General features: G+C 40.7%; 1 protein-coding gene across 5 annotated transcripts in view; it reads left to right on the top strand.

The window, feature by feature from the left end:
• The window catches only part of rai14 (retinoic acid induced 14), a 46,437-nt gene that overhangs the window by 7,002 nt on the left and 15,032 nt on the right, over nucleotides 1-24,403 (top strand). For all 5 annotated transcript variants that reach the window (XM_061800024.1, XM_061800023.1, XM_061800022.1 and 2 more), the window contains exons 3-7: nucleotides 16,721-16,851; nucleotides 19,077-19,165; nucleotides 19,772-19,836; nucleotides 19,954-20,011; nucleotides 20,390-20,460. In XM_061800024.1, the coding sequence (XP_061656008.1) occupies nucleotides 16,721-16,851; nucleotides 19,077-19,165; nucleotides 19,772-19,836; nucleotides 19,954-20,011; nucleotides 20,390-20,460 (414 nt within the window). The remainder of the gene's footprint in view (nucleotides 1-16,720; nucleotides 16,852-19,076; nucleotides 19,166-19,771; nucleotides 19,837-19,953; nucleotides 20,012-20,389; nucleotides 20,461-24,403) is intronic.

The raw sequence follows: 24,403 nt of genomic DNA, 5'->3' as shown, positions 1-24,403 counted from the left end.
GAGCAGTGGAAAGTGATGCTTGCTAGATCGATTGATCGCTTGCTAGATAGATTGCTGCTTTCTTCAGCCCGTGTTGCAGTAGCAATATTCACACATATACACTGTGTTGCATTAATAATACAGAAACGACCATACAAGTAAAAATAAATACATGTACAGCATTGAGGGGGGATGAAAAGACATTTGAATCTAATCATTAAGTAAAATAGAGAATATTAAAAATTGTTTTTAACATTATTAAGAGTCTTAAATATAAAAAGCTAGTTGCTTTGTAAGAAACCTAAAACTACACACCCTCAGATGAGATGTGACAGACTGTGTAGACAAGAGGGAGGATGGTGATAAGAAGTCAACTTAGTGCGTCATGCTTTTTAACATTCTTAACTGTCATGCAATTATAAAAATAATTTAACCGCCCTACAGCTAAAGTTGTTTGCTCATCCTTAACTTTGACAATGTGTGGCAGAGGGCGCATTACTGCTTGTGCTTGCGAGGTGAACCTCTTCATTAGGACTAAACACAGCTCGTGTTTATTCCATTTTACTTTTATTGATATCAACTTGTTTATTCATATTGTATTGAGCAGCCTGGACATAGATTTGTCATTCTCACTGGCAAAACACGTGAAGTTAACATTTAGTTGCTCACCGAGCTGAAGCCTCGAGGTATGTTGATGCCTTGCTTGAGGGCGGTTCTGAAGACTTTAGATGCCTATTTTTCCAGAGATATTTGGGTCAAATTCCACATTGCATGATTTTAGGGGCTCCACTGTACAATAGTCCATTCAGAAGCACCATTTTCTTAGCAGTCATGTTTTTTTTTGTGTGTAGCAATATTTGATCTTAAGTCATGGATAAGCTAATGAAGGAAAAATATCAGAGCGGCCTCTGCTTTCTTTACAAGATCCATTTTCAATTAAAATGATTTTAGTTAATAAATATTTTAAAATGCCATTACTGTAAAGTTAATTAAATTGAGCTACAATACCCTAAAGGTTAGCACATCTGCCTCATAGTTCTGGGGTTAAGGGTTCAAACATTGGCACTGGCCTTCCTGTTTACAGTTTTCATGTTCTTCCCATGCTCGTGTGGGTTTTCCGCAGGTACTGCAGCTTCCTACCATATTCCAAAAATATGCATGTTAGGTTTATTGAAGACTAAATTGTTCATAGGCATGAATGTGAGTGTGAGTGCTTGTTTGTTTATATGTGCAATGCAATTAGCTGCTAACCAGTCCAGGGTGTAACATCACCATAGAAACACCATACCCACAGTGAAGCATCAGCATCATGCGCTGGGGCAGTTTCTTTTAAAGTGGAACTGCGGCCTTGGTCAAGGTGGAGGGAATGATGAACAATTCAAAAGACTAGTCAGTGTTAGCACAAAAACTGGAGGCCTCTGCTAGAAAGCAAAAAGTCAAGGAAAGCCTACTAGAACAACTGAAAAATATTTGGACTTATTCAAAGGCACTTTAAATGATGACAGGTATGTGCTGACTCCAATTTAACATGAATTTGAAAGTGATTGATTCATTCTGAACATACCGACATACCAGTTAGTAGAGGGTGTGCACAGTTAGATTTTATTTAAAAAAAAACAAAAAAAAACCAGCAAAAAAGAATCAAAAATCTATTATATTTCAATTGGGTTATGCAGGTTATACGTCACATTTGAAATAATTTATTTTACTCTAATTTTTTTACATTACAAAAACCTGGCATTAGAACAGAGGTGTGTAGAATGTTTATATCTACTGTTCATCTTCCTGATCAAATGAGATCCAATACAAAATAAGAATGTCAACTTTTTTTCTTAACATGTTTTGTATTGATTATTGTGACTGTAGTTTGCAATAGTGTAGGACTGTACTCTTTCATACAGAGAGCTCATTAGTCCATATAGCAAGTCAAAATATTAGAACCCTCTCTCAGTATGATGCAGTGGAGTTCTTCTAGACTAGTTTTGTGTATTCTTGTAAGTTACATTCCACATGATGTTACAAAGTATGTGGAAACAGAGCTCAAGGGAAATAGAATCGATATAAAATTTGACAGATGTCCTTGGTATTTCTTGCAAATTCAAATATGAATCACTGTGATTTTGGCTGGGCATGCGGCCCGATGGAAGTAAATGATTGCTAATTCAGTCTGCTATGTGGGAGAGAACAACCACGTCCATTGTTCAGAAAAAACGTCGCGTTTGGTGTTGAGCTCTGCGAGGTCTCAGCAGTGGACTGTGTCAATCTGACCTTTTTGTACCAGCCTTAAAAAAACTGTATTTACAAGAAGAGGTGTACATTGTCTGAGATGGATGCGTTGTAAGCATGTTGCCCATCTTCACTGCTACGTCAGCCAGTTGTAGGCACTGAGAGGAGTAAAAGACGAGTCGGGATTTTAAGGTTGCTTAGAAACACGAGCAGAGCAAATCCATTTGCACTTGTGTGTGTCTTTGCACACATCACTCCCACGTTCTATTGAGCACTTTGATTGGCCTACTTTCGTTCTTCCTTTCACACTCTGTATCACTGTCCATTGCTTTGCATTCAATTAAAAGAAACGCAACGATGAAAACTTTTTCCCCCCCAACTGTGAGCATGCTTTGCACAACTGTTGGATTAAAACAAATGGTGGTCATTAAGTTATGTCAAAAAGAATGTTACATTGTTTAAACCATGCAGCCAAAAGTCATTCCATTGCTCCTCATACCGACCACAATAGAATTAAAATACCTCCCTGGTTCTATTTTGGGTTTTGGTTGTCAGTGACAGTTTACCAAGGAATGTTCTCCCCCAAAGCCAGTCCTTTATTTTCCGTTTTATGATTTAACACAAAGCTAATTCTTTTCTTTACAAATGTTTTTTTTTACTTATGTTGCTTTATCATACTTGGTCATGCAAGGTCAACATGAGTCAGAGTCTGGTAGACTGTAATGTGTTTGTCTTCACGTTTGTGTGTGTGCGTGTGTACTACAATTTGTGTGGATTATGTGGGCTACTCAACTGTAAAATGTGTATAATAAGGTGTTTGTGTGTGTGCATGTGTGTGTATGTTAGGGCAACCAGACATGTAATCTGGGTTTATGGGAAAAAGGTTTGACAAACAGCCACAATGAGACAAACACATGAACAATCACACGGCAGAAATCATAATGGCAAGTTGCTACTTTCTGGTAATCCATTCTAAAAATGACTCTCGTAGAGTCATGTTCACAAATATAGCGCAAGCTTTTAGGTCAAAGCCATTCTGGGATATTATATATATTATTGGGGGGTTGAAGCTAGTTTTCTTTCCTCATACAAACCTTTATTAACTGGAGAGGCAATGTCTCTAGTAATAGTTCAACATTCTTAACATTCAGAAAAGTGTAAAAAGAATTTAACATCTGTACAACGAGAAAATCACTTACCCTTGTACCGCCACAATGTTGCATTGCTTTTCCTCCATCACAATAACCCACAATCAAGTGCATTTCTCGTGTGCTACTCTGTCAGAACTTGTCTACAGCAAGCTGTGCAGATTTTGATGCTACTGTGACATCACAGTCAAGTTAATTGAAATAATACCACCCTCACTCTGACTTTCTACAACTATGACTTGGCAGCTCGGACGGCGAAGATCTGCCTTTTTCTTTTTTCAGAATCGACAGCCGGACAACAAGAAACCACTATCATCTGAGAGCCGAAGTGTTGTTGAATGAACAGATTAACATTAGATTCTGAGAATCGGCACATAAACATACTACTTGTATGAAAGCAGGTCATTTTCATTGACTATAGCCTTCACATTCAGGCCCGTTATCCCTTTTAACATTAACTATTTTGCACACACTCGCGTGTAATACATGCAACGTTTTTGTTGTATTCTGTGTATATGCTATTGTTGATAATAGTGCCTCGCACAGCCCTTCGTATATTGTCACGACTTAAAAAACTGCTCCCACAGCTGCCAGTCTAGGTAGGATTAAACCCCCACTCAAACTTCCATGTACAGTACATCATATCCACAATGTGCTTGCAGAGACACAAACAGACATTTAATTGACGCACGGATTACATCTCCTCTCACTCCACACATCTGTTCCATGGCGTCAATTAATCCGGATGGAGGGGGGGTTGGACATAGCACGGGAACCTGATTGAACATGTCAACAATTTTGCTGCGATTCCGCAATATACATCATCTAATTTTAGCTGTGTAAATATTGTAGGAATGGTGAGCTCCTTATCAAGCGTGGTGGAATGTCTGCTGTGTGAAATACAGCGGCACTGCCCAGGCACTCAGTCACATGCTGATCATCTGAAAACATTTCTACAGAATCCTTTGTGCACTGTGGGGATAAAAGCATTTAATTACACTGTTCACGGGGTATAGTAAATTTTGCGGAACTATAGACCACATAGATTCAATTCCTTGCAAAGCAAAAAAATTGAAATCTTAACATTTTGGCGGCTTAATCCTTCAGCTGTTGATGATTTCTTATACAGCTGAAGCGTCTCTCTGGTAGGGAATGTTTTATTTGGCCCAGTCTGACTCGATGTGGCCAGTCTGAGTTTATTCTGGCTGGGTGCAGCAAAAGGGTATTAATACTGGGCGTGACAGTAAAGCCTCAGGGAGAGACCCTTGTTAATCCGGGGGAGGAAGGGCGGGTGTCTGTGTTGACAAATCTGAGCCAGGGAGAGATGTCCTCATTCAAACATAAACTAGCCGGATACACTCAGTGTCAGCATTAAAGGCAATGCAATAGTAGTATGCAATGTAATAGTAGTATGCCATAAATCCCCCATAACGAGCGCTGTGGGTGGGTTCGCTTAATGTGTGGGAAACCATGCCCTGCTAAAAAAAACAAAAAAAAAACCAGATACTACTTCATCCAACATGTTTCTTATGCCCATCCCTACTCGTTTGAGCCGTGGAAATATATCCGCTTCAAGCCTCCGGTGGTTAGAATATATCCCACCTCGTCGTCGCCGCGACAACAGGCGCAAGCCACCAGCTAGCTCACGAGCTAACGGACTTCCGGGGCTCCTCTTTGTCGGCGGACAGGCAAAGGGCTAATCCCTTTTGGGAATTAAAATAATGACACAAGCTGTTCTGTTAAATTGCAGAATCCAGGGAAGATGCATTTCTGGAGTGTAGGCATAACTAGCTAGCTAACTGCACGCTGTAGTGATACAAAGGCCTAGTAATGATAACTAAGTAACTCAATTGCACCAGATAACCACTGATGCAAATGAAGGCGCTCAAGTTCTTATATAGTGGGGGAGGGGGGACTCATGCAGGACGTTCAAGCGCGTCACTGGGCGCCGTTTTAGTCACGCCCCCCCAAAAATCAGGAAAACAAATTGTGAAAAAACAGTTTAAAGCTTTATCTCCACAATTCATTACTACATTGTACATAGTTCTCAGCTATAGCACATGCTTCAAACATGCATAATGTATTCAAAGGCAAATCTCTGAATTCAATTTACAGTATATTTAATCACAAAAACAAACATCGTATTAAACATTACATAGCATTTATTCCGGCCTGGATTGATTCGAGTCTAAAAGACTCCTACTTCATTGGCCATCGGCCATTAGAATGGGTTCCTCAGTTTACGACAGTTCAAGTCAGGGACGCTGCAAACTGAACTCGGATGTGCAGCAGCATAAAAATATGTCATCATAAGGCATACTCACCGAGTAGTGTTTTTCATTTGTTTTATATTTATGGCCTAGAAGTGCTTTCAGCGGCACGGTGGTTTGAATGTGAGTGTGAATGGTTGTTTGTTTCTATGTGCCCTGCGATTGGCTGGCAACCAGTCCAGGATGTACCCCGCCCCCTGCCCGATGATAGCTGGGATAGGCTCCAGCACGCCCATGACCCTTGTGAGGATAAGCGGCTCAGAAAATGGATGGAAGTGTTTTCATACAAATCCATCCATCCATCCATTTTCTGAGCCGCTTCTCCGCACTAGGGTCGCGGGCGTGCTGGAGCCTATCCCAGCTGTCATCGGGCAGGAGGCGGGGTACACCCTGAACTGGTTGCCAGCCAATCGCAGGGCACATAGAAACAAACAACCATTCGCACTCACAGTCATGCCTACGGGCAATTTAGAGTCTCTAATTAATGCATGTTTTTGGGATGTGGGAGGAAACCGGAGTGCCCGGAGAAAACCCACGCAGGCACGGGGAGAACATGCAAACTCCACACAGGCGGGGCCGGGGATTGAACCCCGGTCCACAGAACTGTGAGGCTGACGCTCTAACCAGTCGTCCACCGTGCCGCCCCTTTCATACAAATATTTTCTGTAATTATGTTTACTTAATACCTCCTAGGTTTTTTTGGTTTTGTTTGGTTACCATGGGTGTTTTTGTTTGGGTGGGTATATTTATTTCATCAGCGCATTTTGCTAAATTCTGGCTCACAATGACAGCCTATATCTGATCTGTCCGCTTTCGTTGCTGTCTAATTGGAAGACATACGATTCATATTGGATTTTTATCCACATATGATCGAGACTTGATTTGCATGATTTGAGGCTATCCGATTCTTTGTGTTCTTTCAGTGCATATGGGAGAGAAAGTACTATCAGAGTCGTAACAGAAGTCTATTTCACAATGCGTATAAAAGGAATTTTCTGCCTTTTTCTCATGATACTGTTCTGTGAACTGCACAGACTCGTAATGGGAGAGTCAAAGCCACGGCTGTATGGGGGAATAGCAAAGTTGCAGGGAAAAGGGAGAGCTGGAACCGGGTGGTCACTTCTTCCTCACCTGACCTGACGTTGGCCACATTGCCCCGCATGTAGTTATGATTGCAGTCAGCAAAGTCACTGTAAAAAGTGCACCGTTTTGGGATTATCCCACCTTTGGATTCTGTGTATCAAGCAAAGGTGACAATGATAATTTTTTGCTACGTCTCTGATTCTGGCGTTTTGCAGGATACAGAGTGCGCAGTGGGATGTTCGTTTGCTAATAAGTGATACAGCCACTGTGTCCCCTCTCCGGGAGGTCCCTAGTGTTATCACACAACAGTCCAAGAGACTTAGGGTTTAAGCATAGATCCAATTAAAGGAAGACAGGGATCTTCCTTCCAGTTATCCCTTTTTACCTCAACTCTAGAAAGCTGAGAATCAAAAAATTAACAAGACACTCTGCATTGTAAAATCACACTTTTATGAATTCATGTTTGTTGGATGTTTCTTATTAATGAATTCCCTTTCTAGCGCAACAAAATCAACTATGGATTATGATAAATTATGAATCAATAAAGTTTTTAAACTCATAAGAGAGGGCCACATCTCTTTTTCCATGTTGCTGTTTTGTATAAACAGCACTGATATGGAATGGAGGGCCATAATTGTCCCATGAATATTCTGCATTCGGCAATATCAGTACCGTAAGTGGCGGGACAATGCCTGTATTATAGAGAATAAGGGAAAGGCAGGACAGAGTTTAGCACCAGACAGTCCCCTGCTGGACCCACTATTAAGGTTCCGATGATGCTATTTTGCAGGACTTTTATGCAAATGAAGTTATTGAAGGAATTAAGACATAACCATCGCTAACCTTTGGTCAGATGCCATTTAGGCAGTGAACTAATTGGGCCGACATTTATTGGAAGCTGGCTAGTGGTTGCCAAAGAGTGGATTCTATTGGGCCTTCATCGGTAAGGACGTAACATTTTTCCCAAATGTAATTTGATCAATGAATCAACAGATTATGCCCATCCCTTGTTATGATCAAGGTCTGGTTGTAACGTGTTTGAACTATTGTTGAACAAAGTTTAATGGCACCGCATGGAGTGAGCATGACTCGCTACTCTAACTTCATTGTGAGCATGAGGTCGTACTGGGAGAGGTACTAATCTTCATCCATCCATCCATTTCCTGAGCCGCTTCTCCTCACTCGGGTCGCTGGCGTGCTGGAGCCTATCCCAGCTGTCATCGGGGTACACCCTGGACTGGTTGCCAGCCAATCGCAGGGCACATAGAAACTAACAACCATTCGCACTCACAGTCATGCCTACGGGCAATTTAGAGTCTCCAATTAATGCATGTTTTTGGGATGTGGGAGGAAACCGGAGTGCCCGGAGAAAACCCACGCAGGCACGGGGAGAACATGCAAACTCCACACAGGTGGGGACGGGGATTGAACCCCGCACCTCAGAACTGTGAGGCTGACGCTTTAACCAGTCGGCCACCGTGCCGCCGGTACTAATCTTCTCTAGACAAAATGGCCAGGAGCAGATAAAGAGGCTGAGGGAAGTCAAAAGACAGCTTGTGGAGAGGGGATCGCAGCAAAGCGATGCCTAAGTAAAAATATTAAATACCTTCAGTGGGGTGCATCCCACAAATAATTACGAGATATAAAAATGTGTGTGTGGTGTACTTTGAGATGACCAACAAAGCACCCCCCCACTTAAGTGCATGTTCACCAAAAGGCAAGAGTCTCGTCCCCCAAAACAGAAGTCTCGCGCAATCAAATGTAACCTGAGGTAGTACCCGGCCTGACCTGAGAGACACAGAAAGGTCTTGCGCAGAATTCGGGCTGCTGGAAAACACAAATAAGCAGCACCTTGGCTAGTTGTTAGCCTTCCTGGTAACGCCATTGCGGTGCTGACTCTTCTCCTCGTTGTTTCAGTGGTGGAAGGCTTTGCCCTAACTTGTTTGTTATGCATCTATCTTTTCAGACAGCTCGATTACTGATCGGCTATATCGGTAGATCCAATTCACGTGACAATCACAAAGTTTGTGGCTTGTATGTTCTTGGATTGTTGACTGGAAATCTTGAACATGTCTAATTTAGGTCAACATCTATTGTCTGGGAGGGTGAAGTCACTCTGACCATACCTCACACCATGGAATAATATCAGGATTATTCACAGCCATCAGATAATCAGACTTTTGCTGATTTGGTTGGCGAATCAGGCTAAAAATCAGACGGATTATGTCTTTATTCTTTATTTACTTGAATCGGAGGAACAATCTGGCTCCCAGCTTTATGTTTGGTTCAAACATATTGTTGAGGTTGGCCTGTTTGGCCTAACTGGAACAATATATCAGGCTAGGATGTGGATGAGGGAAGGGTTCGTCTCAGTTCACCTGAAAAAAAATGAGAAATTTCCTTCATGAGAGACTTTTGGCTGGGGACCGTTTTGATTTGTGGCTTGTAATGTTTTTGCTTCCCAGTTACCAGGCTGTGTATTTAGTTGAACCCTATGATTTAAGTACTAAAAAAATGATAGATTTACAGCTACAGCATATCAAGTGGCCAAACGAAGCCTGTTTCCTGTTTGTGCCCGACTGCTTTGAGTGTGTGTGCTGATGAATGTACAGTAAATGAAGCGTCAAAATAGCTTTGAGTCATAGTTGGTTTAATCAGCAAACCTTCTTAGTGATGCTGTTTCATTTCCAAGTCCAGCAGTGTTTTATTTATAGGTCAGGAATAGCTATTAGTAGCCCAAGGAAGTGTTGCATGATGACTATTTTTAACCCGGGGTTGTCTTGACTTGCAGCCACAATGCCGGACATGTGCTGTTATCTTCCCTTTTGCTGAAATGGAATGGTTTGTGACTCCAGTTGCAAATCACACATACAGTACATAGTTGCAGCAGTAAGATGAGAGACTTTATGAATTTTTGATAGATTTATGATGTTTGCGGCGGCACGAAGACTGACTGGTTAGCACATCCGCCTCACAGTTCTGAGGACCGGGGTTCAAATCGCAGCCTCGCCTGTGTGGGGTTTGTATGTTCTCCCCGGGCCTGTGTGGGTTTTCTCCGGGTGCTCTGGTTTCCTCCCACATCCCAAAAACATGCACGGTAGGTTAATTGGAGACACTAAATTGCCCATAAGTGTGAATGCGAGTGTGAATGGTTGTTTGTTTATATGTGCCCTGGAATTGGCTGCCGACCAGTTCAGGGTGTACCCCGCCTCTCGCCCGAAGATAGCTGGGATAGGCTCCAGCACGCCCGCGACCCTAGTGAGGAGAAGTGGTACGGAAGATGAATAAATGAATCTTTAATGCAGTTTGCTACAATGTTGCAATCTGAATGAGCACAAAAAGCTTGATTATTTTTGTTCCTGGAACTGCACCATTTTTTTAAATAAAACGTTTGGATGCTTAAAAATAGAGAATGGTTTTGTATAGTCAATGACTTAAGCTTAAAGTATGGTTTATGGTATAGATACTGTACAGTATACAGTCTATGTTATGTTAATACTTGGGGTCCAGATCATAATTATCCATTATGAGCCTCTGGTTTCTGATTCTAGTATGTGCGTGGGTGCGTGCTTTTCTCACATTCATGTCTTTTTGCTCAATGAAGTTGTGGTAAGATCTTTTGTCTGTGCCTTGACAAAAAAAGGATGCATTGTTTGAAGACATTCGAGACCATCTGCTTTGTTGCAGATAAGGCGTTCGCTGTTACAACCCACGGAAGATCAAAGGCCAGTAATATTGTAAACGTGTCAGTGTCTGGCTTTACTTCTACATTTCTTTTCCTTTTATTCTTCTGTAGATACACCCGTCCTGTCATCCTTTTCCTGTCTTTTCCAAACAAAGCAAATTCCCGTAAACTACAAGGTTAATCCCATTGGAGTTAGTGTTGTCTTTCTTCATTGACTGCCAAGAAGTTTGAGGGTTGTAGTCCGGTTCAGTGATATTGCTTTCACTTTTACATATAAGAGAAATATAATTTTGCAGTTTAGTACTTACTTAGATGCTATTTGTCTTCCAATCTAACCAGGTGATGCTTCACACGTCTGAACTCAACTGTTCACCGACAGGTTATTTCGGCCTTAATCAATAGATTTCCTGTGAAATCATTTGCAGTGACAGATTGTTGATTCATCAATCAATGAAGATTGAAGATCTGTGCAAAGGCGTTAAAATATAACTTTACCAATTTCAGTTGGCTTTCCAGCTTGTGTAAATAAGGTCCAAAGTCCCTAACTCGTCCACCTAAACACTTTTATCCATATATCAACAAAAACAGCTTTACCTATATTTTGAAGGGAAATATCGAGTGTTTGGAAAGTAAATGTTTGCATGTCTAGCTCTGTCTGCTCTCAGTGACTGTGGCACTGTAAAAAAAAAAAAAAAAAACACATCTACGCCGTAGGAAGTCCTGTTTCCAGATCAGTGTTTGTTTTTCCTTCATGGAGTAAAGGAAGTTCAAAGAAACAGAGAAATCACTCTTAGCGGACATGTTTGACCAAAAACCAGTAGATAAACAAACATCCACGGATGCTTTACCAAGTGTGTGTTTTATTTGGAATGTAACATCAATGTGCGGTTTGTACATTAGGTGGAGAAAGAGGTAGAGAGGTGAAAAAGCAATAATTTTGTTTTTTGTGACATTTTGTTGTTATACCGTTCCACATTCCTTTTTCAACTTGCCTCTTCCTTGTTCCCTATCTCTTTAGCTCTTTTTCTCTCTTGTCCCTGCCGCCAAGCTCTGGCTTGGACAAACAGGAAACTCTTAGTGTTATCAGCAAACTCTCTGTGTGTCTTAATGAGCATCTGGCTAAAAACAGCGAGGGGAAGCTGGACCAGTGTCCACACCCTGTCGCATTTACTAAGTCAACTGAAAAAGAAAGAGTTTGAAACTGAGAGCTCCAGGTGGGTTGTTCGACTCCACTGAAAGTTAGAAGGGAAGTGAGGACTATTCCATTTCCCAGTACACACAGAAACAATGACGTGACCGGTTTACAGTATCATTGCGGGATTAGCGGCCTTTGACGCACTGCCTGTGCAAAGCAAAGTGGCTAAAGACCTTAAATGCGCCATGTAATACCGCAGAAGGTCATTGATAGATACAAATTATGAATCCCAAGAGGTAAAACAAACCAAGTCCATAATTCTACAGTATGACAATCAATGGCCCAGAAGACAACCATTCAAAGCAATGCTAGACATTTGAATAGGCCGGCTCGCCATTGAATTTTTAGACAAAACAAAAATGTAACTAAAGTACTTGTTTTATTAGCCTCAGATTAAAACTAAAATCATTCAGTTACAAAAATATATATATTCTCCTCATGTGGACTTTCAGTATAAGTCTCTCACATGAAATTTTCCAATTCATCTTTTTCAATAGAAAAAATAAAGCAAGGTAAAAAAAAAAAAATAAAAATAAAGAAAATAATGAATAACATTTAGCTGTCAGGCATTATGCGCTATTTATACAGATCTTAAACATGATCCTTGCTGCTGCACGTAATCACTTGTACATACACTCAATAGTGCTGTTACAATGACTGACATGTCTCTTGTCCAATGACACATTTGCAGTAACTGAAAAGCCTGCTAGTGGGGGTATAGACAGGCAGCAGGAAGACGGGACTTGTTAGCTTAATATGACAGCAGGACATTTTATTTATAAGTGATGAGACATCGTCACAAGGTTAAATTGCAATGTTCTTGAGATAACACTATACTGTATTACCAAAACTAGGAGTGATGCCTTACATTACTGCAATACAGTGAAAAGTAATGGAGTTTGTCTTTTGTTGTTAGGAATGTATAATTGATTTAGTAGTTAGACCTACTTTGTCTTAAGATATGCTCTTAAAAGGCCCATGACATATTTCTGTTCCAGTGCTTTTAATGCCACCCAGTACACTGAAGTAGCACCACCTGCGTGTCTGCGTGGGACCACTTTGGTCACTTTTGTCAGGGGCTGAGTCATGCTCTCTGCGAGCACATGATTATTTCATCAGCCTCCCCACCATGACGCTACACGGGCCTGAAAGTAGAGCAGCGCATTCCGCTCCACTTCAACCTGTCTATGACAATGTCGTCTAAGGCTATCGGGGTCACGCTGATTTCACTTTTGTTTAGCCTATTAACAACCCAGCGGCCACTGGGCCGTGGATCAGTATTTTCTTCACAAATATCCTCCCCTCGAATGCTGCCATCTAATGTATGTAGGGAATGGTGCAAAATCCATTACCTTCTCGTGTCCTATGTGAGGATACCTAAATGAACCTTTGTCAACAGTATTATCACTTTGTAAAATGCTCAAATGTTGCACAATAAGCTCAACTAAGGTAATCCACAAAGTATTTCCCGTTAATCAGCATCAAATGTGTGATCTTTCACAATCTTGTGTACTCACTGAACTTTGGCATCCAGCCTAATTCCCATCAACATCTCAAAACATTTACTAACAGGGTGCGACTTTGTGCATCACTTTGAAGCTGACAACTTAACTTGGTTGTAAACAATCAAGAAACCTGCTGCACTAGCTGTTGTCGATAATGCCTAGAGCAGACTAGTAAGAAGCCTTACTTACATTTTGTCCGTAGTTATACGTAAATCAACTGTACACATTACAGTTCCTAGCCGTCATACAAGAGGCACTAACTGGCATTTGGATTTTTTTTGTTCCCTGCGGAGGTAAAGAAAATGAATGAAAGGAGCTCAATGAATACTGTATATGAACGTCTGAGAAACACACAAAAGTAAACAAAGCGCTTCGGTTGTTCGAAGCCTTGGTTTGTCTGTCTTAAAAAACTTGATTAACAAGAGCTGGTGCTGTAATAAGCAGTGCACTGTAAATATTTCTGTTTGATCAGGAAGCATATGGTAGGTAGCCTTTCTCCTGTAGACACATTCAGAGGTTCACATAAGGTGAAAGCTTTTCAAGAGAGTTACTGAAATGGTTGCCAGCAAGGCTGTTATTCAAATCGTTGAGCCCTAACGTGTGTGTCTGTATACCTCTTTTGCAAGGGTTGGGATATTCTGGTATCTACAGCACATTTCATCAGAAATCAAATGTTATGTTTATAAGCAGCACAACTGTACAAAAACTGAAGACTGTGTGATGTCATGCAAGACAGAAAATCTCATTAGACTTCAACTCAGCAAGTAATATTAACCCCACAGATTTGCTTCTTATAGCTACCACTATACAGTATCGCAACAAGCTATATAGTGGACGTTATTGCGACGCTGAAGAACACAATTAATCTTAATGTGAAGTGTCAGTAAATTGTGAATACAATAACACTTTTTAAGTACAGTGGTACCTTGACTTAAGAGTTTCATTCATTGGTCGACCAGACTCATAACGCAAAACACTCCTCTCACAAATCATCTTTCCCCATTGAAATGTAATCTGTTCCAGTCCTTGCGCTTCTTCTGGTGTGTACATACAGTCATACGGACACAAACGAAGAAGAGTTTTACAACTAAGTGACTCAGTAACTGCAGTAATGTTCGTCCTTTTAGTGCCATCGTCTCATGAACCCGTAGTTATGCTACTTATTGCAGCATAGACGGGGAGTCTGCTACCTGTTTTCCGGGTTTGGTCACATGACGTTCGCAACGCAAGCGAGCGACTCGGTGTGACATTTATTTCGGTCGACAGCAGAGGGCCCCCTGAGATGGATGAAAATAGATGACTAATTAGTATAGTGTGTGTAGACTACTGGTGCCACATACAACGTGTTCTTGCAAAAAAACAAATTTTGGGTTTAGTTCTCCTTTAAATGCTATTCTTGGTCATGCACCTTTAAAAATTTTGGGGGGTCAGCTTCTTTTTACACTTGTAGGACAGCTCAAATAAAGCCGTTAAAAATGTTTTCTTCTATTTGAGCCCTGAACAGTTTATTTCCATGTTCCTAAATACAAACAAATAAGAGGTTGACGGGCACCCGGAACGGATTGTGTTTGACCTTTAAGGTTGACGTGTAATGTGTTATAATAGCTCACGGCACACTTGGTAGAACACCTGGTGGCCATATATCTCCTCAAAATGTCTGTGTCTTAATATACTGTCCGTTATTTTCACTCTGTCATTGAAATAGTTCAGCTCACGTTTCCTTGGAAATAGTCTCTCACCTCTTCAGTGCTTTCAAGTCTTGTGTCTTAGCAACTAGATAAGGATCAACTTTCCCGTACATAAGGGCGGACAATGTCTGAGTCAGCATGTCTCCCATTTTTTCATTTCATTACGCTGGCTCACGTCGACTCTGTGGTCTGTACCGCAGTGCCTAGTTGTCATTCTATCTGTTTTAATGACAGCCGAGGGTTTTACTGCCAATTTTCCACCCGCTGTGCAAAATGTATCTTACTGATTACATTTGGGCCTTTGCCACAGAGGCTATTTTCACCGTCTATCTCTATACCGGCGTACACATTCCCGACTTTGTGCAACACAACAATTTATGGAGTCAAAGAGTTCACAACGCTATTATGGTGCAGGTCAGTAGGCTATTAGGTCAGATTAAATCCTGTACAGTTTTGTCATATGTACAATTGCATGCATGGAATCACTTTTTAGGGATCCACCTTTATTCTCGCTCAAATTTGCAAGGTTTTGGCAACTTTGGTGGCAAGTATTGCAGGGTTCTTACGGTATGAGCTCATGCTTTTAGTTTTCAGATACCGGACTTCACAGCCTGCCAACAAAAGAAATCCGTCCAGTTTGTGGACACGTGTGTTTATGTGAGTGTCCACACTGGAAATTGCTCATGAGAACAAATGTTTTCTTCGGGCTTGAGCTAAGCCAAAGTAACATTCTCTGCCTGTGAGAAACATGACTCACATTAAGTATTGGCGCAAAGAGGACATTTTGAAAAGTTTGTGTGTAAACACCTGACCATATTGAGAATCTATGTGGAATGAAAAGTGATGCACCGATTTTTTGGTTACCGAAAACTTTCAGCCGAAAATGTCCCTGAAAGTGCATTTTTTGTTTCGGGCCGAACGACTTTTGTCACCGAAATGAAACGGCCGAAACAGGCTACTGTTATGACGCAGGCAAAAAAACGCGGCCAGCGCGCAGTCGTGTACACTACATTGTGAAGAAAAATAATGGCGCGTCCACAATGAACAGTCGCCCTACCTCCCTGCTTTCCACTGTTGGGGTACTGCGGTGGAATGCTTGTTGCATGCAGTGCCAGCTACCCATAAGCTCCAGCAAACCCGGCTAAACACGGTGCCGAGGCGTGGAGGCGAAGAGACGCTTCGCATCTGTTGTCAACGCAGCATAAGTCACTCATCATCGCCTCCATGGCAGCGAATAAGCTAGACGTCTGACAAGTATCATTATCACGTAGGACGAGGAGTAATTAACAGGAAAAAGATGAAAATGCCATGCTAATTGCTAAGCTATCATGACATGAAGTCACAAAACACCAAAATAAGTGATTGGGTGAGAAAGTACACTTGTCATATAGGAAGAGTAACCAACTCTGAACAACAAAATAGTAGGCAAATGAATGAGTGTTGAGAGAGAAAGTACTGCAATACACACCAACTGGAAATGAATTAGTACATACATCACTGCTAGTCTGCTATGTTACTTGAGACAATGCAATAAAATATAAGATAACCTTTGTTAGTGCCACAATGGGTAAATTTGCATCATTTCAACAGCAATAGTGAATATAGGGAATAGAAAAACAGCATCCAAGAGAAGACATTTGGCTGCAAATGCGTCCGGCATTACAAGGTTGTTGCAATAAATACATTAAAAAAACAAATACTAAAGCATCATTTATTAATGATTACGAGTAATGATTATGTTGTGTAGTATGGATGTAACTTCACACGTGACATGAGGATGGTTCAAACTGTATTTTTGTGCGACTTTAGAGGGACATTTTCCTCTAAATCATATAACCTTGTGTGTTTCACTTTTTCCCCATCGCCGTACCGTAGTACAGAAGATAATTTTTTTTTTCACTTCACCATTGGCCAATTCACTTTCATTTTGTGCCTCCATAGGTCAACGAGTGGAACAAAAATGACGAGCGGTTGCTTGCTGCAGTGGAGCATGGTGAGGCGGAGAAGGTGGCATCCCTTGTCGCCAAGAAAGGTGCCAGCGCTGTGAAGCTGGACAGCGAAGGCAAATCAGCGTAAGTAAAAATACCGTAAAGTACTCTATAAGGCTGGATTTACACTGTAGGACCATGTGCCCACGGATCAATTTATAACTCGAATACGAATCAACTTTTTCAAAAAAAAGCCTCTATGAGTGACAAAATATTGACAGCTTAATTTTTGTAAATTTCAGTTTTGATGTTTCATTTATTCAATATGACGTATGGGCATTATATCGCTATTCTAATATACAATAATGTAGTGACAGTTCTATTTACAGAATGACACAGAAGAAATATTAGGTCTCGTGATATTTTAAGCGAGTTACTCGAGTAGTCAATGAAAATATGATGCTCCAATGGTTTCTCACGTGGATTTTGCCTGGGTAATTTGATTTGGAATGGGTTGCTGCAGCATCCTTGACACGGAACTCTCTTGCCTAATAAAACGGCCACCGTTAATGTCAGACCCTGGATCTGTATCTGAACTCCATGAAACGGAGTGAATAGCGTTTATGCGGTGTGAAAAAGTGTAACTGAGCATTCTGTATTGATGCTGACATTTCTCCACGGGCCGTTGTCTGCAATTTCTCTGTTTTAATGATGATACAACTCCAATATTATGTAACAGAGTAACACAACCCTGTTCAAATACCAGGTTTCTGTGATATGAACATGAGACCAAGATAAAGCATTCAAAAATATCTGCCTTTAATGGGACCTATAACCTCTGCAACTCAATTGGATTTTGGTATTATTTTAGAGAGATGTACAAATGAAAAGTGAAATAATGTGGTTTCACGAGTGTGCACTCCGTCTTTCAGTACAACTGTGGATGTGGCTGTGTTCAGAATAAACCAATCCTGAAGCCTGAACGTTGATACACATAAAGAAGATGGGTGATTGTTGTCACATGTACTAAGCAGCCAGTACTTGCCAGAAATCCTCCGTCTCCTTTAATTCACCATGAATCATAGTCTAATTCCACCCTAATAAACAAATAATACTGGGGAAAAGATAATGAACACATCACATAGTGGGTCTGTCTAATAATAAAATGGTTGCTTTGTTAGCCTTGTGGATTTTACATTTTGAAGGGAGCCAGCTTGAGATGGTTATAACACGCCGAAGCTCAGTGTTAATATTTGACCTTTCTTTTTCACTTGCAACACAACACCCGCTGACCTGCATGTGTTCAGCAGCCAGCAACATCACAAAGCAGGGAGAAACCGCTGATACCTGAGTGTGCTGGCGAAACAAATGCGCCACACATGTAGTTCACATCATTGACCTTTTCTCGCTCACAAAAACACACTCAGGCTCGCAGATACTTTGTTCGTCATAAAGAATGTGGCAGTCCAGTCTTTGCAAGACTACCCCACAAAGGGCGAGTCCATGGCATCTCCATGGGGATAAAAAGCTGATCGAAAGGCATGTGGGCATAGCTGTGGTTGGTGTGTGTGTGTCAGTGGGCTGGAAACAGTTTCAACTGATTGCCTTCTGAACTCACGTACAAACAGACATCCACCATTAAAAGGGTGCTTTTTCCCCCCTATTATGGTATTGGTTGTTGCGCTCCTTTGCATCATTACTACTGATCTGTAAGGAAGTTGAAGAGCCATTTAGTGCCATTTGTAGAGGCCTCCACCAGGGTATCCGTGTAGGAAAGAGGTATTATTTGCTTGTTGTTTAGTTTGTTGTGTTTATTAGTTAGTTGTGGTGCAGCACTTTATTTTTGGTAAATGAATCCTAATCATTTGCCAGAGGATAACTGTTCAGGATCATCTTTCAGAGTCATCCAATAATTGGGCCTTTGTTGACTTGAATCACAAGGGAGGAAAATGCTCAAATTTGGCCCCATTGTCAGTATACTGTATGTGTACACCACTTACAGTAAGTCTCGCTTCCTCAGTTTTCTCTTTGAAACAGGAAGCAATCTGCTAAATAATGGACAAGCACAAATGTGACACTCAACAATTTGATGAATTCATTTTCTCTTGGGTCACCATGGAAGCATTCCCCCAGAATCCAAATGGTAGAGCCCTGCCTGTGTATTCCCGATGCCTTACGTCATTCTCCATGAATGTGAAAGTAGCCTGTTAACTAACAAACCGTCAAGCCCAAATGTTCTGTACAGTGGACAAACGGTGCAACCTCGGCAGAGGTCGGTGCTCTATCACATGGCATCAGTGCTGCATTTTCAGTTGTCAAATATACCTCTTCCAAACGTTTTCCTGTTTCTTTACATTTGTTCTATTCAGTCTTCACGTAGCAGCGTCACGTGGTATCACCGACTGCCTAGCTGTCCTCCTCTCACACGGCTCTGACCCAACAGTGGCTGATGCTGCAGGTTTGTGTTGTACACAGTCTGTGCACTATATTGTGACAATAGCTGTACTGTACTTGCTTGGTCAGTTGGCTACACATACCACTCAAACAAATGGAGCTAAACCACATACAATTCCATTACACATGCATGTAAAATAAAATACTGTATTAAGCGACTATGATAGTAGTTTATTTATTTTTTTTTTTTTATAAATTCAAGATATGAGCGCTAGATGGTGGCAGTAAACGCAACTCAACTCACTTCACAACAAGCAGCAGTTTGGCATAGTCAGTGTTGGGAAAGTTCATTTTCTGTGTGAACTACTTCGAAGTTCAGTTCACCATTCCAAGAATGAACTAGTTCGGTTCATAGTTCATAATTCAAACTTTTTAACTAAGTTCACCATTCCAAAAATGAACTAATTCATAGTTGTTTTTTTTGTGTTGTTTGTCTATTGTACTTTTATTTTATTTTGTTTTTTAAGTTGTATTTTAAGAGGAAAAAGAAAGTTTCTTAAAAAAAAATATAATATAACTTTCTGGTAGTATTTCTTCCTATTTTCTATTTTTGCTTTTACCAAACTAACTTTTCTAATGGATATACTCTTACTGATTGATCAATCACCAGGTATGAACCCGTTACACCTAGCAGCCAAGAACAATCATGCTGAATGCTGCAAAAAGCTTATTCAGGTAACTTCCGATAGTTTGAGACACATTATTTGTTTAAAGCTATTCAGGGAACTAAAAACCGAGTCTGGAGCTTTTCCCTGCACAAAACATAACTCAGACAACTTATTTCCCTTCCAGAGTAAATGTCCTGTTGATGCAGTTGACGGCTCAGGAAGGAGCGCTTTGCACCATGCTGGTAAGTGTTCAACAAATATAAAGTTCATTTTATTGATTTATTGAGGATGAATTGTTGGACCAGGCTGTGGGAAAATATCTCTTTTCATAAACCCACATCTCATATGGTCAAAAGAATCTGCCGTTCTTGGAATTAAGTGATCAAATGGAATTTAATTGCCATTCACGGAACACAAAAGTGGTGCCGTAGTAGTAAAATGATTAATGAATTATTCAACAAATTACTGGGCTTGCATCTTCCCTATTTAGGTGGATTATTGGAAGGAAACATCCTCTCTTAATTGGTTTGGTCTGTCAGAAATCGTTGTAATCCGCTTCTGCAATCTCTACGGAATGCTGCTATTGTAAATACGTATTGTCTGTCTCATTTCATCCGCAGCTCTTGGTGGGAAGATCCAGACTGTCCAATTTCTGTGTGAAATGAAAAGTGCTATCAACCTCAAAGATGCCGTACGTACATTGTCATTTCTTCCTCCTATTTTATGGAAAGACGGACAAGGCTGTGGGACAGAATACCTCAGGACATATTTGTCATCCACTTCCACCATGTATTCTGGATCCGTTTGATGTTATTTATGTTTCTGAAGATAGAGTAAGTAAAAAGTAGCAGGCAGTAAATCACAGTGCGCCGCAGCTGTACTCATAAGTTGATCTTTCATTTGTTTTTCTGTACTTTGAGTAACATTAGTGCGTGCCTTGCATGTATGCATCTTTGCTAGAGGGGTCAATGTACTGTGAGAACTACTCTGAAGCCGCAGACGTGGTCTCCATTGCAGTGGCGCTCCATGCTTGTGGTCTGGTCTGAGTGGCTGGCATGATGTTTAGTGAATGTGTGTGTAGGTTATTTGAATTTCCAGCCTCAATCATCAACATACACGTGTGACATTCCCACAATTTTAAATAAACACTCAGTAAGTTATTGAAATAAAAACAAGGTCATGACTGAGGTCTTACATACAGTATGTCGGAAACAGAAGGATCTGTTGACATGAATGGAAACATAAATTCCTGCCGGAGACAATGTAACTGTGTACTATTACACCTTCCTCAGGTTTTCAGTTGCATATTTTGAAACACAATGAAACCTTTGCAGGACTATTTTTCATCTTATCAATTGAAACTGAATTCCATAGTCAAAGTGGCATGTCATGAAACCTTTATTAACTGTAAAGACAATGATTTCATATTGTAATATTTCTAACTGCCATACTAGTGACAAAATAGGTCTGCCGCCCTATAATAAAACAATTTAAAAGCAATTTGATCTAAATTATGTTTTAAAAAAAAAGGTCTTTTAAAGCTTGAAGATACCTTGAAGTTGCAATATTTCATGTTTGTTTTTGGTTTTTTTTTATTCCTGAAAAGATGGGTCAGTTTGATTTTAAATTTTTTTTTAATTATATGAATGTGCCACTGTATACTTTCTCTCAGTGGTTATGAACATGTGTTCTCTGAAAAGTAAGATTCCAGTTGAGGTTTTAAGTTTAGAATTAAAAAAATAATAATAAATTAAAAAATTAATAAAATATTGTTACTCATTTATCACATATGTACTTTATTAACCTCTATCCATCCATCCATTTTCTGTACCGCTTATCATCACTAGGGTCGCGGGCGTGCTGGAGCCTATTCCAGGTATCTTCGGGCGAGAGGCTGGGTACACCCTGAACTGGTCGCCAGCCAATCACAGGGCACATATAAACAAACAACTATTCGCCACATTCACATTCACACCTACGGGCAATTTAGAGTCAGCAATCAACCTACCATGCATGTTTTTGGGATGTGGGAGGAAACCGGAGTACCCGGAGAAAACCCACGCAGGCACGGGGAGAACATGCAAACTCCACACAGGCGAGGCCGGGATTTGAACCCCGGCCCTCAGAACCGTGAGGCAGATGTGCCACCTTAACCTCTATCAATCAAGTAAAAAATTAACAGAGGCTTGTTGAGCAGCGTAAGTATCTAATCATATCTGTTTGCTTGTGTTAAATGGGGAAGAACAAAATGATTCAGCTCTTTAGATTACTGCCTAGAAACTGTTTTCGACAGAAATTGGAGCAGACACAGGCCTGCTAAAGTCTTTAACCGGGCTCTGAGGGTGCTACTACATAGTTTTCTACTCGCCGCATGGATGCGTGCGGAAGCCTTGTAATATAAAACACGACGCGGCTGTTGCGTGATACCCTTTTGCCCTTTGCAGCTGCACATGACTGTCAGCCTAATGTTTAATTGTAATCTGCTGTAGATCAAAGCTTCATGACATAATGTGATGTATTACACATGATATCTTTTTTGACCACCTTTTCCCCTTTAATACTTGTACACTACAACTAGCAATAGTGCCAGCAAGGTTGAACAGGTGTTTCTGTCCCATAAAGGGATTATAACCTTTAGGCAGTGATTCTCAAAGTATGTAGTGCTACACGAAAGAATCACTGAATTAAATGTTCAGTGTGCATAATGTTACAGTGGCTTTAACTTTGTTACTCACCCAGTACAGTATATTTGTTGAAGTACAGTTCAGTTATATTTAACTTTTAAGAACAATACATACATTGCATTTAATAGTTTGTTTTCAAACATTATTTGGGGGAAATTTTAAACCCACCCAACCTTATTATGTGCAAATACATTTCACAAAATACTTTTAAGTTGTACATTTACTTGGTAGGGTGCTTGGTGCCAAATCATTTAAGAATAGTCCTTTAAATTCCATTCACTTTGGGGCTTGGTTTTGGCGTTGGGCCTTCATTACTTACTACAATGCTCTTTTGTTTGAAGAGTTGATGACCCAATCCACTTTTGCAGGACAGTGAAGTTGACACTCTTAGTCATAAGCTCCTCTCAGCATGTTCATGGCATTCATACATCCCGGGGTCACAGTCAAAGGTTTGTGGTGCATTTGGTGCATCTGAATTTAAGGTTAAAGGGCTGCCATTCCTGGCGGGAAAAATACATTCATACTGCTGCAGCTGCCACGTTCTGGGTAAGAAATGCGACAGAGGCCATTCATAGAGAAGTGTAAATGCACTGCAACACAATCCATTCTGTGACTGCCGGTGGACTACCAAGTAGTTCTGCTCAAATTTTCCAATAGGAAGTAATGTAAAGTGTATTAGTTCCAGGCTCCAACTTTGGACATCATAAAAACATTAACTTTACAGGCAATGTTTTCACGTTCCTAAATGCTCACCTAAGTATAAAAAGAAGCTAACAACGGTATATTCGTTCATCCGTTATGTATTGAGCTTGTCCTCATTAAGGTTGCAGATGAGTTGCCCTTAGGTGTGAATGTGAGTGCAAATGGTTGTCTGTTTATATGTGCCCTGCGATTGGCTGGCGACCAGTTCAGGGTTTACCCTGCCTCTCGCCCGAAGATAGCTGGGATAGGCTATCTACTCACTGCTAGGGTTGGGCATCGTTTGAATTTGACGATTCCGGTTCCGATTCCAGTTCCTCATTTTGATTCTGGTTCCAAACGATTCTCGATTCCGATTCTTTTTGAAGGCTCGGTCAAAAAAAGTTTGCATGGTTTAAATAAGGGGTGTCCAAATTATGAACATCCATTTTCTTAGCAGCCCGCAGCACACTAAAATGAACATTTGACTCAGGGTTCTTTATAAGCAGTATCAATATGAAACCCATGAACTAAAAGGCAATGTGTGTGTAATTGTTTTAACTCAAAGTTAAATATATCATTGTTATAATAATTATTTGTGACTGTTTTATAATGTCAAATGGTTCATTTGTGCAAATTTAACTTGACTTCCTGTTTTAAGCATGTAGGGTTTTATTTTGAAGGGTGTGCACCGGAATTCAACATTTTGGCACAAAAGTTAACGTCACACGACATCGGTGAAAACTAAAGTAAAATGAGAAATGAGACGACATGAAAATGAGTAATGAATGGAACCAAATGCTCCGTAAACGTTGATTCCTTGACCTACCCACCGACGAGGTGCAAGGTTTGTGTTTGTGATACAACGTTTATGTGAATTTTGTCCTAATTCATCGTGGTGTAAAATTGCTCGTTTGACCTTTGGTGAAGTTTTAGCCCAATGTTAAGCTTGTAATGCGACTGGTTCCACTTTCTTTCCAGTATGGTAATTATTTTTTTGTGTCTGTCATCAGGTCTTATGTTGGTTTGAAGACAAAAATAAACGCTAAAAACCATCAGTGCCAGAGTGCAACCCACCGTTTAACTTGTTACCTGCCTTAATGTTGGCATAGACGTATTTTATTGTTTCACACTCACCCAATTGACTACACTGAAGTTCCGTGCGGTGTAGGCTGTGGCTTGGAGCGGGAGGGAGGGAGCATGTCCGACTTACACACGTCACGAAAGCCTCCTTTGCACAATATAATCTTATTCCAAGTGTTGCACTGAGGC

This window comes from Phyllopteryx taeniolatus, chromosome 15 (genome assembly GCF_024500385.1).
Source record: "Phyllopteryx taeniolatus isolate TA_2022b chromosome 15, UOR_Ptae_1.2, whole genome shotgun sequence".
Lineage (NCBI taxonomy): Eukaryota > Metazoa > Chordata > Actinopteri > Syngnathiformes > Syngnathidae > Phyllopteryx > Phyllopteryx taeniolatus.
This window is presented reverse-complemented; position numbering and strand designations above follow the sequence as displayed.